Raw genomic sequence first — 13,698 nt, 5'->3', positions numbered from 1 at the left:
GACTGGCTTAGAACCGATTTGCTCTTGAGGAAGAGGGTCCAACAAACGTAGGCACAAAGCTAAGCAGCGGGGAAACCATCAGAACAAGGTAAGCTTTCTTTAGAAGTGACAAAATGGCTGTTGGACAACCACCCATAGTATCTGTCACAATCTGATCGGGCTGAAAACATACATGTTTTCACACTAGCTTCCACTGGCTAAGAGGGTAAAGCAGCAATGAAAAAAAGTATATTATAATGGATTGTTATACATTAAATAATAACTAAGATTGAGAGAGAATACTCTATGTGCCAGGCACTAGCTTATGTGCTTTACACATACTAACATACTTCATCTTCACAGCTGTTACCTGTACAGTCGTCCTGGCTCCAGGACCCCCCATGGATACTAAAATCCACAGATGCTCAAGTCCCTTACACAAAAGGCATAGCATTTACATATAACCTAGGCACATCCTCTTGTATACTTTCAATCATCTCTAGATTACTTATAATACCTAATACAATGTACATGCTACATAAATAGTTATTATACTATATTGTTTAGGGAATAAGAAGAAGGAAGAAAAGTCTGTACATGTGTAGTATACACGCAATCGTCTACTTTTTTTCCTCCATATGTATGCAATCCATGGCTGGTTGAATCCACAGATGTGGAACTCGCAGATATTAAGGGCCAACAGTATTTTACAGATAATGAAAAGGAAACAAAGAAAAGACAAGTAACTTGCCCAAGACATCTAGTAAATGACAGAGCTAAGATTGGAACTGAGGTAGTCAGGCCCTAGACTCATGCTCTGAATTGCTACATTTTGCTACAGACAATGATGTAAAAGGGGTACATATACTTTAAAAAGAGTAAAAATATCAAACAAACCAAGTGATACGTGTACATGTAGAAACCAATCCAAGAAGTTAGCTGAGATTTACACATTGTACATTTTATTAAATACTGGGCTTTATTACAACAAATTAATTTACTTCTTATAGAAGTTTCATTTTTAAAAATATGGTTGTGTTCAAATTCTTACTTGACACAGCTTTTTGGCTAACCATTCTTTTTTTACTGGTTCTATACTCAGTCAATATGGATAGAAAGATTAATTTTGTATAACAGAACTAAGGAATTTCTCAAATGGTACAACATTTAATATATATAAGGGGAATATACTCCCAAAGAGTGGACATGACCACAACAGAGAACAGAGAACATATTGCTTTTCATGGTATATTTATAATAGCTACAGATATCATTAAGTCATGCACATTAAGTCTTTAATACCTACTGAAGATTTCTACCTTACACATGAAAATTAGTCATGTCTCAGGGTTTGGCATCTAGCCCAGAATTTAAAACTATGATGGAGATGGCTGTCAAATGGGCTTTTCGGACCACCACAGAAAAGTTGTCAGCTGTAATATCCATCCAGGGATCGTGACGGAAAGTTCCTGGGAGTGGCCTTTTCCTGTGTTTTGATCAAGTCTATAATTGCTGACAGTACTGCACAGTCTCTGGATTTAGTGTCCTTCCAGTCTACAGGATGAGGACTTTCGATCTTCTCTTGCAGAAGGATATCTAGTTCCTTTCTTAATTCCTGAGGTTGGAAAAATTATACATGTTCAGCAAAGACAGATAGATTGTCCAACAATGTAAGAAATAAAAACGATTTTAGCTGATATAAGGAGGTTCACAAGCTATTGCATAGAAGACTGAAATATTTAGTGAGCAACCAACTAAAGTGTAGTTAAATTCAAACTTCAAGTACACTGAGCCATTTTGAAGTCTGTTACCACCTCAAAGAATAATTTGGAAAACTAAGAATCAATTTCTCAACATTATTTGCTTTGTTGAAATAGAGCAAGAAGTTTTAATATATATAACATTTGGAACAAAACCACGAGACCACACGCTGACATACATGTACATTTAAAGACAATCACGTAAAGTCAGTTACCTTAACAAGATGGGCAATTCTTGCCGGAGACTGAAAGACAATCCATTCATCTACAGCTATGGTTTCCTGATCGTTATCCTTCTGGATGGAAATATCACCTCCAAAGAACAAGAGACAATATGGGGAAACCTCCGTGCAGTCATACAAGTATATCTGTAATGAAAATTACAGTGAATTAATACATTCAGGAGTCTGAAAGAGTTATTACCACATTAATTCAACAATATTAACAGTATTAATTAGTACCTTCCTTCCAAACTATATATTAACTTGCTAGTGTAATCAGAGATTAATTTTGAAGAAATATTTTAAATGAGCCATTCTTCATTTTCAGGAACTATGGATGCTTTATACTTTTGTTTTAAACTATAGCACCATTCTTCAAACAAAATATTTTCTGAGTGACAAAACTAAAACACTAATGTATTATAGCTGAAATTATTTTTATCTATAGACTCAGTATTTTAAAAATCATATCAAATTATTTTCCTAAAGAAAAAAATATAAATAAACAGAATCCCATTTAATATTCTGACCAATATTTATAAGGTATAGTGACAAGCCAACAAAATTCTCTACACAGTGTAAACACCATAAAATATGCCAATATTTCTTGAAAAAGCAGGCTCTGAAAGAAAATTATACAAATCAAATAACTATTCTAACTAATTAAAATACAAAGACCCATTATAATAGACCTGTAAATTAAAAGTATAGGTTATTTGCTTACGGAAAAAAGTTATAATTCATGTCAGAAGGAAAAAAAATACAAATTTTGTTTATAAAAATATCAGACTGATATTCAGATCAGACCCTTGACTATTTTAAATGTTAACTTACACTACTTGTCCTCATCTTCAGGTGATAGATAAGCCAGTTGTAGTGAAAGTCTGTTTGCTCCACATTAACAGATTTAGGATGAATAGAAACCGTGCCATCAGTTTTTGTGTAAACTTTCACCCTTTAAAAAAAGGCAAAATGTAGTCTGTTAAAAAGAAGTTTTCCTAGGATTCTTTTTTTTTTTTTTTTTTTAAAACTACTTCAAAAACTGATAGAAGGGCTTGGTAAAAACCAATAAAGCCTCGAATCTAAACAACTCGACAGCTGAATTCAGTTTATTTTTGCAAAAAATAAATTTTTAAATTTATAGTGGAAGAAAGAGCATAATTTTAAAATAATATATGGAAAACTTAACCTAAATATGAATACTTTAAATTATATAACTAATTCTCTTCTTGTAGGTATAACATCTCAACATCTTAGTAAAGTGACAGAGTATTTTTTTCCTTAATTATATTAATATATACCACTGGAGGATAAACACCAAAATAAATATATAAAATAGCTGTGACTACTCAGATCAAGAGAACAGTCTATATATTTTACTATGACAATCATGATACTGACAAATAGCCCTCAATTTATAGGATACCTTTGTGAAATGATCAATTTAAAAATTTTACAGAGTATGTACCCAGATGAATATAAAATAAAAAATTACGTATTCTGTTTAAATATATATTGACACAGTTCTAGTTCAGTCTCTCAATTCCTAGGGGGTCTTTTCGTTGACAGTCATGTCATACACATTTCACCTCAATTTGTAAGAGTTAATATTATTCAACAGGGAGACGTTTGATGGTTTATGTTTAAATAGTTAATGGTAATTAACTGTATTAGACAATAGCATAAGACCTAATCCATTAATCCTTCCTATTTGTTTGTAAGAGCATTTTTTTGAGGTTCTAGGAATTCATAATACTTGTACCAAAATCATGAATAGTCGTGATTCATATTTAGAATAAAATCAGAAATTATGTTTTCTCAGCCCAAAGTCAATTTAATGCTATCCTGGCAACCCTGCATGACTACAGCAGCAGGAGTTTGCAAATTTCTATGCAGGACCACAGAGTAAATATTTTATGCTCTACATTGCGGGGCTCTATAATCTGCCACAACCACTCAAATCTGCTAGTATAGTGAGAAAGCAAACAGACAACAAATGGACATGGCTGTGTTCTAATATAAAAATGTACAAAAAACAAACCTATAGGCCAAAATTTTCTGACCCCTCATCTGGACCAAACAAAGCACCAATGCAAAAAGAACTACATTTTTTTTCATAAAGCCCTCCAAGGATGGCAGAGGGCAGGTAATGAAATATTTGTATTTCAAAGAGTCTCTCTGTGAAGTTACTGTAAAGTTAAGTAACACTACAGAAAAGAATTTGGCAAAGTACTGATGTCAAAAAAACTACTTGGATCACTTAAAATCTGGATAATGCAACCACAATGATTAAAACTCTGCTACCCATGATTTTGTACCTTAGAATAGGGTTTCTCCAACCTTAGCACTATTGACACACTGAACCGGGTAATTCTTTGTTGTAGGGGGCTGTCCTGTGCATTTTATAGGATGCTTAAATGCATTCTTGGCCCCTATCTAGTAGATGTTAAGAGTACTCCCCAGTTAAGAAAACCCTAAAAGGTCTCCAGATACCACCAAATGTTCCTGGGGGGTGGGAGGAGTGGTAAAAATCACCCCAGTTGAGAACCACAGCCTAGGAACAATGTTTGCACTTTGGTCTATCTTTAAAATCTGTATTTTTTAATGTTTATAACCATAGGGTATCCAACTTTTGCATTTAACATCAGCAGTTCAAATATTTCACATATTACTACCCAATGACTGTTTTATTTGCTCACCTGCTGACACATCATATAATGTGGTATTATAAAACCATAATTTCTCCATTGCTACTGGACATCTATATTGTTTGCAATATAGCTATTAAAAAACATTTGGAATTACTTCCTTAGGATATATTCCTCAAATTAAAATACTCACTTATTAATGCACTGGGCCACTGACTATTATAAATGATCCCTGATACATGATTCTAATCTAGAGCACCTTCCAAAAGGATGGCAACCATATCACTAGCCTTTGTGACTCTTAGTTTCTTTGTATCCTTACTAGATGAGCTCATTTACTAGGCAAAAACATGCCTTGCTGCTATCTCTAATTCCTACTGAGGCTACTTGTACATATATTATACTTTATTTCTCAAAATAGTGAGATTATCACAATTTTATTCAAACAGCTAAGTTACAAAATTATCCATTTTATAAGAGAGGAAAAAAAGTTCCTGAAACAAAATCTACTCTAAGCAACTTCTATCCAGGCATTGGTTTTTAATAGTAAGTAGCTTTTCTAATACTGACACTGGCATCATATTTTAGCATTCTTTGAGAATGGGTGATCAAAGAGGTGATTCTAAGATGTATTGTGAAGGAAAGCGATGTTTATGCTACACAGTTTGTCTTCTTCTAAGTGATCAAAAGCAAAGAACAAGAATATGGCCCAAATATGAATAAGAACAAATTTACAATATAAGCCTTGTTACATTAAAAGATTTCAAAAGTTTAAGGAGAGAATTACAAGTACTTCATAATAATCTTCAATGCTTACATTTTTCTTTTTTTACTCAAATTTAGTCGGATTTTAGCAACTTTGGGATATAAGCCAGCACAGATGACAGCTTTAATTATCTTCTCATTATCTGTTGAGGGTGGAAGGTAGAGGGGGAAAAAAAAAGTAAAATACTGATACAATGGACAGCAGCAACAAGTTATTTACACTATGTTTTCTGCTTTACCTGAATTTATATTAGATTCTGGATCTTTAGGATTTCTACTGCTTACAAATCCAGCCCCAAGAAGATGCTCAGCAAACTGTCCTTTCATGTTATGCAGCATCTGGGGAGCAATAGTAACAAATAGAACTAGAATACCCTTCACATGTAAGGGCTATGTATTCATAAAATAAATTTAATTGTAAAGTTTCTCTGCTTTATGAAAATACTTTTGCAAAACAATGTTTTACAACCAAGAGTCGGTAAACTATCAAAAACCTGTTTTTGTCAATAAAGTTTTATTAGAATGCAGCCACACCCATTTTCTGTTCAAACATGTTGTGTTCTGTATTTTCCTTTGTCTGTAGTATCAGAGTTGTCAAGATTCTTTTTTTCATTTTGCTGATGATTGGGCACTTATATGCTAGATCACTGTTTACCACTTTGTAGGGTTGTTAAATGCCTCATGCCACACAGATGGTGTGCGTGTATATTGCAAGAAGGTAAAGATATTCCTATTCCTACTGGCTTGAGAGTCCCAGTTCAGTGCAGAGTCTGAAGTCTGATGTGTGTATGTCCTACCTATTGTTTACTTTCTTTCATTTTATAAACACCTGCCATGCAATGATTTCACTACAAAAATCAGAAAAGTTAAAGATACCCAGTCTATTTAATATTTTTCAATGGACTTTAGGAGTATTAGTGAAAATTCTCAGGTTGAATCATCAAAATGACAGGTAGATGGTAGGAAAGGGAACAGAAATTGAGTCTTACTGTGCTTTGCTATTATACTCTGGAACCTTGTTTCCTTTCTTAGCCATTAGAGATTTTTGTTTGTTATATTACTACATATCTTTGTTTTGTTGCAGTTCATTTAATATTCTCCCTATAATTTTGTATATAACAAATACATACAATTTCTGTATATTTAACTTCTTGCTACAGATCTAGTTGTACAAAATACATATATTCTCTAATCTAGCATATATGATAATTACTGCAAAACATTAACCATTACCTGCAGTGTGTTTGAAGACAGAAAATATTCCCAGCAATAGTCCTTTTCGTATCTGAAACCACGTCGCCTAGCTTCTTCCCAGCCCTATCAGATAAAGAAACGAAGAAATTTATTTATATTGCTCCTCAAAGCAAAGATTACTTACTGGTTTCTGTCTTTATTATAATGATAGTTTAATCTTCTACTGATATTTAATTTTCTTTGTAAAAAATTCAAAGAATTTTATAATTTACAAACTAAAAAGACAAACTCCCCATGATCATAGTCCTTAAAAGAGAACCACCACTGAAGTTCCAGACCTTTACACAATGAAGTACAAGTTAAATAGTAATACAGGGTGTCCCAAAAGTCACTGTACATAGGGAAAATGGGAATTGTAACTAAATGTACATTTACAAAATAGTCCTTACAAAATTTTACAAAATTTTTCCTTTGTACTCTCCCTACAATTTTGTAAATTTTTTCCTTGGTAGCCTCCATACAATTTTGTAAATTTTTCCCTTAGTAGTTGCCATACGATTTTATAATGACTATTTTGTACATAAATGTACATTTAGCTACCATTTCTCATTTTCCCTATGTAGGGCCATGTGTGGGACACCTGTACATAAATTGTATATTTTGCACAAAATCCCACTATAACTATACATAGCATATGAATCAAAAACAGTACACTATTAAACTTCAATGCTATTACATATATTCAAATTCACAAACTTCTTTTACCTAGAGAAGGAGGGAAATGGGGAAAAAGGAAACACAAGCTGAATGAACACAAAGGGAAAAAACCCATACATTCTCCCATAATATGCAGTACAAAACTGAACCTACAGTTATAAAACAAAGATACTCTAAAAACCAAATTACATTTAAATTTTACAAAGACGAGTGATAAATGTTTATCCTTGGATAAGTCTGGCTTTTGGGAGCAGACAATGTCTAATCTGAATTATGTACATGATTATGATACTATATTAAAATGTTACATCTGAATACAATATATAGGTGTAGTTTATTAATAAACAGAGACTATCATGAATGTTAATAAGATAAGGATACCAAGAAATGATATCAAATATAAAATTTAAAAATAAATTATTTACTCGTTCTGTTATTCCAAAACAGACATTTTTCCCCGAAGGAGTAAATGTAATGAGCTATTACAAAATTGAAAATGAATTACATTTTTTTTCAAATGCTCACGTAATTTTGAACATTCTCAGCAATGCATTCCTGATATTTATTATATTATAGATTTTGAAAGGTTAAATGTGCTCATATCCCATTATCAGCTTTTCACTTGAATAATCTATCAGTACAGAACAAGTTTTTTTTTAAATTAATTTATTTATTTATACCTCAAATGCATTCACGACTGTCAGGTGGTCACTTCTACTATTCTTTGCCAATTCTTTTCTTCTTGCATCAGCAATCTTTTCTTTTCCCTTAATAAAAAACAGATAAAGGCAATTTAAATTGTTCTGATGCTATAAGAGAGCATTCTAATAAACAGCTAATGAAAAGTGTATCTAAGCAATCACTTTCTGTATCTAAAAATGCATATACTCAATCTTTCTTACCAATGGAATGACAAAGGGATCTTTGAAGCTGAGACTAGCAGCAATAGTGAGTACTGGGTCTAAGCAACAGAACAGAGCTCCAAAAAGAATCATTTTTCCAATATGTGGTTCAACTGGTAATCGTGCTAAGTGGACTCCAAGAGGTGTCAATTCTTCCTGTTTATCCAAAGCATTCTGTAAAGGAAGAATTTATGTTTAAAATAGACACTGTAAAACATTACATTTAAGTCTATTTTAGTATGCCTTAGGCCAATACTCAATCTCGTAAGCCCAAATACCCTAATGTTGTTCAGCTTTAGTTTTCTTCATCAAAACATAAATTCTGAGGTCAGTAAAGGTTAGAATGTTATTTAAACAAAAACAAAATTAATTCACAACTTGGCTTTTCTGTAAGTATTAGGAGAGAAATAACAGAAATAACAAACTAGCAAACTTTCAGTCAAATAAAGGAAATCACCTAATATAAAGTACAACAGTTCTGGAAGAAACAAAAACAAAGGAGATACTATCGTATATTAGGAATATGCAATGCATAACCCCTAGATCAGCAGTCCCCAAACTTTATGGCACCAGGGATAAGTTTCATGGAAGACAATTTTTCCACAGATGTGGGTGGGGGGGTGTGGCGGTAGAGGCAGAGCTCAGGCAGTGATGTGAGTAATGGGGAGCAGCTGTAAACACAGATGAAGCTTTACCACCAGCTGCTGGTCACCTCCTGATGTGTGCTCCCCCTTTCCTAAGTTTCATGGAAGACAATTTTTCCACGGGGGTGGGAGGGTATGGCATGGAACTCTACAGCCTGGTCTGTGGCCCAGGGGTTGGGGACCACGGCCCTAGATTCTAGTAGTCTAGGTGGCATGAGACAGGAAGGCCAAAGATAAAAGACATATCTAGAACCCTGGGAAATAGCACTAACTTCTGCTCTGATTCCCTAGGTAACCTCATCCAACCATCCCATTGTGGAGAGCTAGAAAAGTGGCTTAAAGACACCCAGGAAATAACAAAAGAATTATAAATCTAGAATTTAGGAAAGGACACACATCCAGAGAGGTGAGCCTATAGGCCCTCTTTTCCTGGCAGAAGCAACATAAATTCTTGTTGGAGGAAGTTATGCTCATCCCAGGGTTCATTCAAATTTTTATCTACAAAGAATTTTATAAATAGAATTTCTAGTACACAATTAAAATAACTAGGCATACAAGAAGACACAAACAAGAAATAATAAAAAGTAGAATCCATAAGCATCCCATCAGACACAGATTTCTACTAAACATTTATGGAGAAAATGCCCTCAACCTTAAAACTCTCTCAGAGAAAAAGATAAAGAAAAAAATCTTAATTCTCTCAACTTGTTTTTTGAGCCTAGCATATTTTGATACCTAAATTTGACAGGGACATCTGATGAAAGGAAAACTAAATATGAAAAACACAAAACAAAATAATGACAAATTGAATTCTACCAAGTTAGATTTATTTTAAGAATAAAAACTTATTTAACATCTGAAACATCAATGTAATTCAACACGTTAACAAACTAAAGAAGTCAGATCATAACCTCACCAGAAGCGGAAAATGTGTTTGATAAAATTGATTATTTACACATATATAATAAAAATCTCTTAGTAAACTAAGAATGTCCTTAATTTGATAAGGGCTTCTACAAAAAAATCCTCAGCAAATTTTATAGTACATTATGACTTGTTGAAAGCTTTCTCTTTGAGAGAACAAGACAAGATTTGTACACTATCATACCACTTCTGTTCAACATTGTACTAAGGGTCCTAGAGAATTGGAAAGGAATAAATAAAACTATTAATTATTTAAAGTTGTGACTGTGTATGCTGAAAAAAATCTACATACAGTTATTAGAATAAGGGATTTAACAGCATTAATGATTACAAGGTCAATATTCAAAAACCAATTTCTTTTCTGTATTAATCAGACTCACAAGAAAATGAAAAATTTAAAAGTTAGAGTAGAATCCAAAAATACCATTAACTTAGGAATAAATCTAAAAAAAGATGCATAAAACCCCTACACAGAAAACTCTTACAATACTGAGAGAGATTAAATAGCCAAATAAATGGAGGGATAGATGATGTCCTTATTTGCTAAGACTCAATACTGTAAAGGTGTCCGTTCTCCCCAAATTGATGTACAAATTCAATGCAATCACAATCCAAATCCCAAGATTCTAAAATGTACTTGGAAATACAAAGCACAAAGAAGGGCCAAGACACTCTTGAAAAAGACTGAAAAGGAGTGATTCATTCTCCGATAGCAAGTTTTATTACAAAGTTAGAGTAATTAAGGCAGTGTGGAACCCACTCAGGATAGAAATACAGACCAACAGAATAGAACAAAGCCTAAAGACAGACACACAAATCTACTGACATTTGACCTATGACAAACACTGCAGAACAAAGAAGAAAAAAGGATGAATTTTTCTATAAACAGTGCTTGGTCAAGGGTCAACTGGATCTACATATGTAAAACCTTTGACTCCAACCTCACCATACACGTACAAAATGAACTGCAGATGGATTATAGATTAAATGTGAAAGATAAAACAATAAAATTTTTAAAAATGTATGTTCATGATCTCATAGTAGAGAGTTGTTAAAAGAGAAAAAGCAATGATCTTTGAGACTGATACATTTGATTACATTAAAATTAGGGATTTCTGTATATCAAGATACTACTAAAAAGAGAGAAAAGGTGAAAATATAGACATGTATAATACACAACTGATAAAGGGCTCAGATAAAGAGTACACAGGAAGTGTATAATGATCTACAATCTAACAGAAAAACTGGCACTAAACATTTATAAAAGAGACCATCTAAATGGGCAAAAAACATATGAAAAGGTGCTTACAAATTCAATGATACTTATGGAAATGCAAATTAAAACCACAAATTAAAACTATTACATACCTACCAGCATGGTTAGAATAAAAGACTGATAGTATTAGATTATTAAGTATGAAATGTCAGATTTCCTTAACACATTTGACTGCCACACTAGAAATTTTTTTTTTCTTTGGGGCCACAGTGTTTTATTACAAAAATAGAATATAAACTTCAAAAACAAAACAATCCTTTCTAATCCAATGAAAAAAAAAATTTTTTTTTTTTGAGACAGAGTCTCACTTTGTTGCCCAGGCTAGAGTGCCGTGGCGTCAGCCTAGCTCACAGCAACCTCAAACTCCTGGGCTCAAGCAATACTCCTACCTCAGCCTCCCGAGTAGCTGGGACTACAGGCATGCACCACCATGCCCGGCTAATTTTTCTCTATATAATTTTAGATGTCCATATAATTTCTTTCTATTTTTAGTAGAGAGGGGGTCTCGCTCTTGCTCAGGCTGGTCTCTAACTCCTGAGCTCAAACGATCCACCAGCATTGGCCTCCCAGAGTGCTAGGATTACAGGCGTGAGCCACCACGCCCGGCCCGAAAAATTTATTTTTTATTGTTTTCTGTGCGTGAGTTATATGCAACTTGAATAATAGTTTTGCAGATGCCAAGGTGAAGAGAAGTGTGAGTTACATATGCTTCATGAGGCCCCAGCCTCAAAACTGGCATGAGTTAAATACAACACACATGGCAGTTAATGTGTTAAGTACTAAATTTGACAGCTGATATCTCTGACATTTCACTTTGACACTTCTTGTTTCCTTTTTTATTGTGAAGGTACATCTTCATTCTTTCAACTGCATGTTTTGGCTTGTGATTACCTCTCAATTTTTTTTTAGAGCAACTCTTGTGAAACCATGGGTAAGTCAAAAATTCATGTTATTGTTGAATACAAGTTCCATTGTGGAAACAAGGCAGTGCAGACAGCTTGAAATATCAATGAAGTGTTTGGGAAGTATATGCCTAATGAATGCACAGTACAGCAATGCTTTGAGAAGTTTCATTCTGGTGATTTTCATCTTGAAAATGAGCCACATGGCTGACCCAACACCAAAGTGGATAATGATAAGCTGAAAGCTGTAGTAGAAGCAAATCCATCTCAACCTACATGTGAATTAGCAGCAAGCAAGGTTTGACATTACTATTTCAACAATATAAGACCACTTGAAACAAATCAGCAAAGAAGTTGGATAGATGGGTTCCACGTGAGTTAAATGAGCATCAGAAGAGAAATTGTCCCAAAGCTTGCCTTTCTTTGCTGTCCACAACATAAAGGCAAACCATTTCTACACTGTATTATTACATGTGATGAAAAATGGATTCTTTTTGACAATCGCAGGTGTTAGGCACAATGGCTGGATAAAGATAAAGTGGTGAAACACAGTCCCAAACCAAATATTCATCAAAAAAAGCTAATGGTGTTTGTTTGGTGGTCCAGCACTGGTATTATCCACCATAGCTTCATGAAACCTTGTCAATTGATTACAGCGGATGTCTACTGCAACCAGTTGGATGAAATGATGAGGATGCTTGCAATTAAACAGCCGAGATTGGTCAATAGAGACAGGCCAATCCTCTTGCAAGACAATGCTGTTGCACAAACAATGTTGCTCAAACTATAGAAGCTGGACTTGGAAACTCTGTCATCCACCATATTCACCAGACCTTGCACCAACTGACTACCACTTCTTCCAGGCTTTGGACCACTTCTTGCAAGGAAAAATATTCAATTCTCAACAAGCTGTGGAAAACGCCTTTCAAGATTTCATCATCACTAGCTCGTCAAGCTTCTTCACTGCTGGCAGACACAAGCTACTGTTAAGGTGGCAAAACTATGTTGATAGTTTAGGCGCATACTTTGATTAACTGTACTGCTTCTTGTTTGTGACATAATAAATTAAACTTTTAATTCAAAATCGGACATTTCAGATTTAATGACCTAATAATAAGTGTTGGTGAAGCTACAGAGCAATGGGAACTTACACCCCTGGTAGGAGTGTAAACAGTTTGGCAACTTTGGAAAACTGTTGGGCATTATCTACCAAACTTGATCATACATTTATACCTTCTATCTCAGTGCACCAGGAAACACTGACTATTGAAGAATATTCATACCAGCATTATATGTAATAGCCCAAAATTGGAAATAACAAAAATGTCTTTTAGTACTCATAAAATAAAATATGGCACACACACACAAAAAGTTATGAAGACGATCTCACAATGTTAAGTGAAAAAAATCCAGAGCCTTGCTTCCCTGACCGAAAAAAAAAAGAAAGCACATTCTGTATGACTTCATGTAAAGTTCCCAAAATGGGCAAAATTAAATTGACAAAATGGGCAAAATTAAATTGAACTCTTTATAGAGATGCATACTTGTATGGTAAAACCATCAATAAAAAACAAGCAAGAGATTATCATCAAAGACACAACAGAGGTTATCTTTGGGAGTAAGGGACAGTGGTGTAACTGGAACAAGGTATTGTACAAGGGGACTTTTAGCATACAGGGAATATTCTTACTTCTTAACGTAAGTATTACACGGTGTTTAATTTGTGATAAATCATTAAGCTGCACATTTTTGTTTTGCTCCCTTTT

General features: G+C 33.9%; 1 protein-coding gene across 2 annotated transcripts in view; it reads right to left on the bottom strand.

Moving 5' to 3' along the window:
* Positions 1–953: 953 nt before the first annotated feature.
* DHX36 (DEAH-box helicase 36) overlaps positions 954–13,698 on the bottom strand; it is a 50,521-nt gene continuing 37,776 nt past the window's right edge. For both annotated transcript variants that reach the window (XM_069473066.1, XM_069473067.1), the window contains exons 18-25: positions 8,187–8,360; positions 7,965–8,051; positions 6,607–6,690; positions 5,613–5,712; positions 5,426–5,516; positions 2,795–2,915; positions 1,955–2,107; positions 954–1,594 (exon numbers count right to left, since the gene is read on the bottom strand). In XM_069473066.1, the coding sequence (XP_069329167.1) occupies positions 1,409–1,594; positions 1,955–2,107; positions 2,795–2,915; positions 5,426–5,516; positions 5,613–5,712; positions 6,607–6,690; positions 7,965–8,051; positions 8,187–8,360 (996 nt within the window). In that variant the 3' untranslated portion in view covers positions 954–1,408. The remainder of the gene's footprint in view (positions 1,595–1,954; positions 2,108–2,794; positions 2,916–5,425; positions 5,517–5,612; positions 5,713–6,606; positions 6,691–7,964; positions 8,052–8,186; positions 8,361–13,698) is intronic.

This window comes from Eulemur rufifrons, chromosome 7 (assembly GCF_041146395.1).
Source record: "Eulemur rufifrons isolate Redbay chromosome 7, OSU_ERuf_1, whole genome shotgun sequence".
Taxonomy (NCBI): Eukaryota; Metazoa; Chordata; class Mammalia; order Primates; family Lemuridae; genus Eulemur; species Eulemur rufifrons.
The sequence above is the reverse complement of the archived record's forward strand: the minus strand, read 5'-3'. Positions and strand labels throughout refer to the sequence as shown.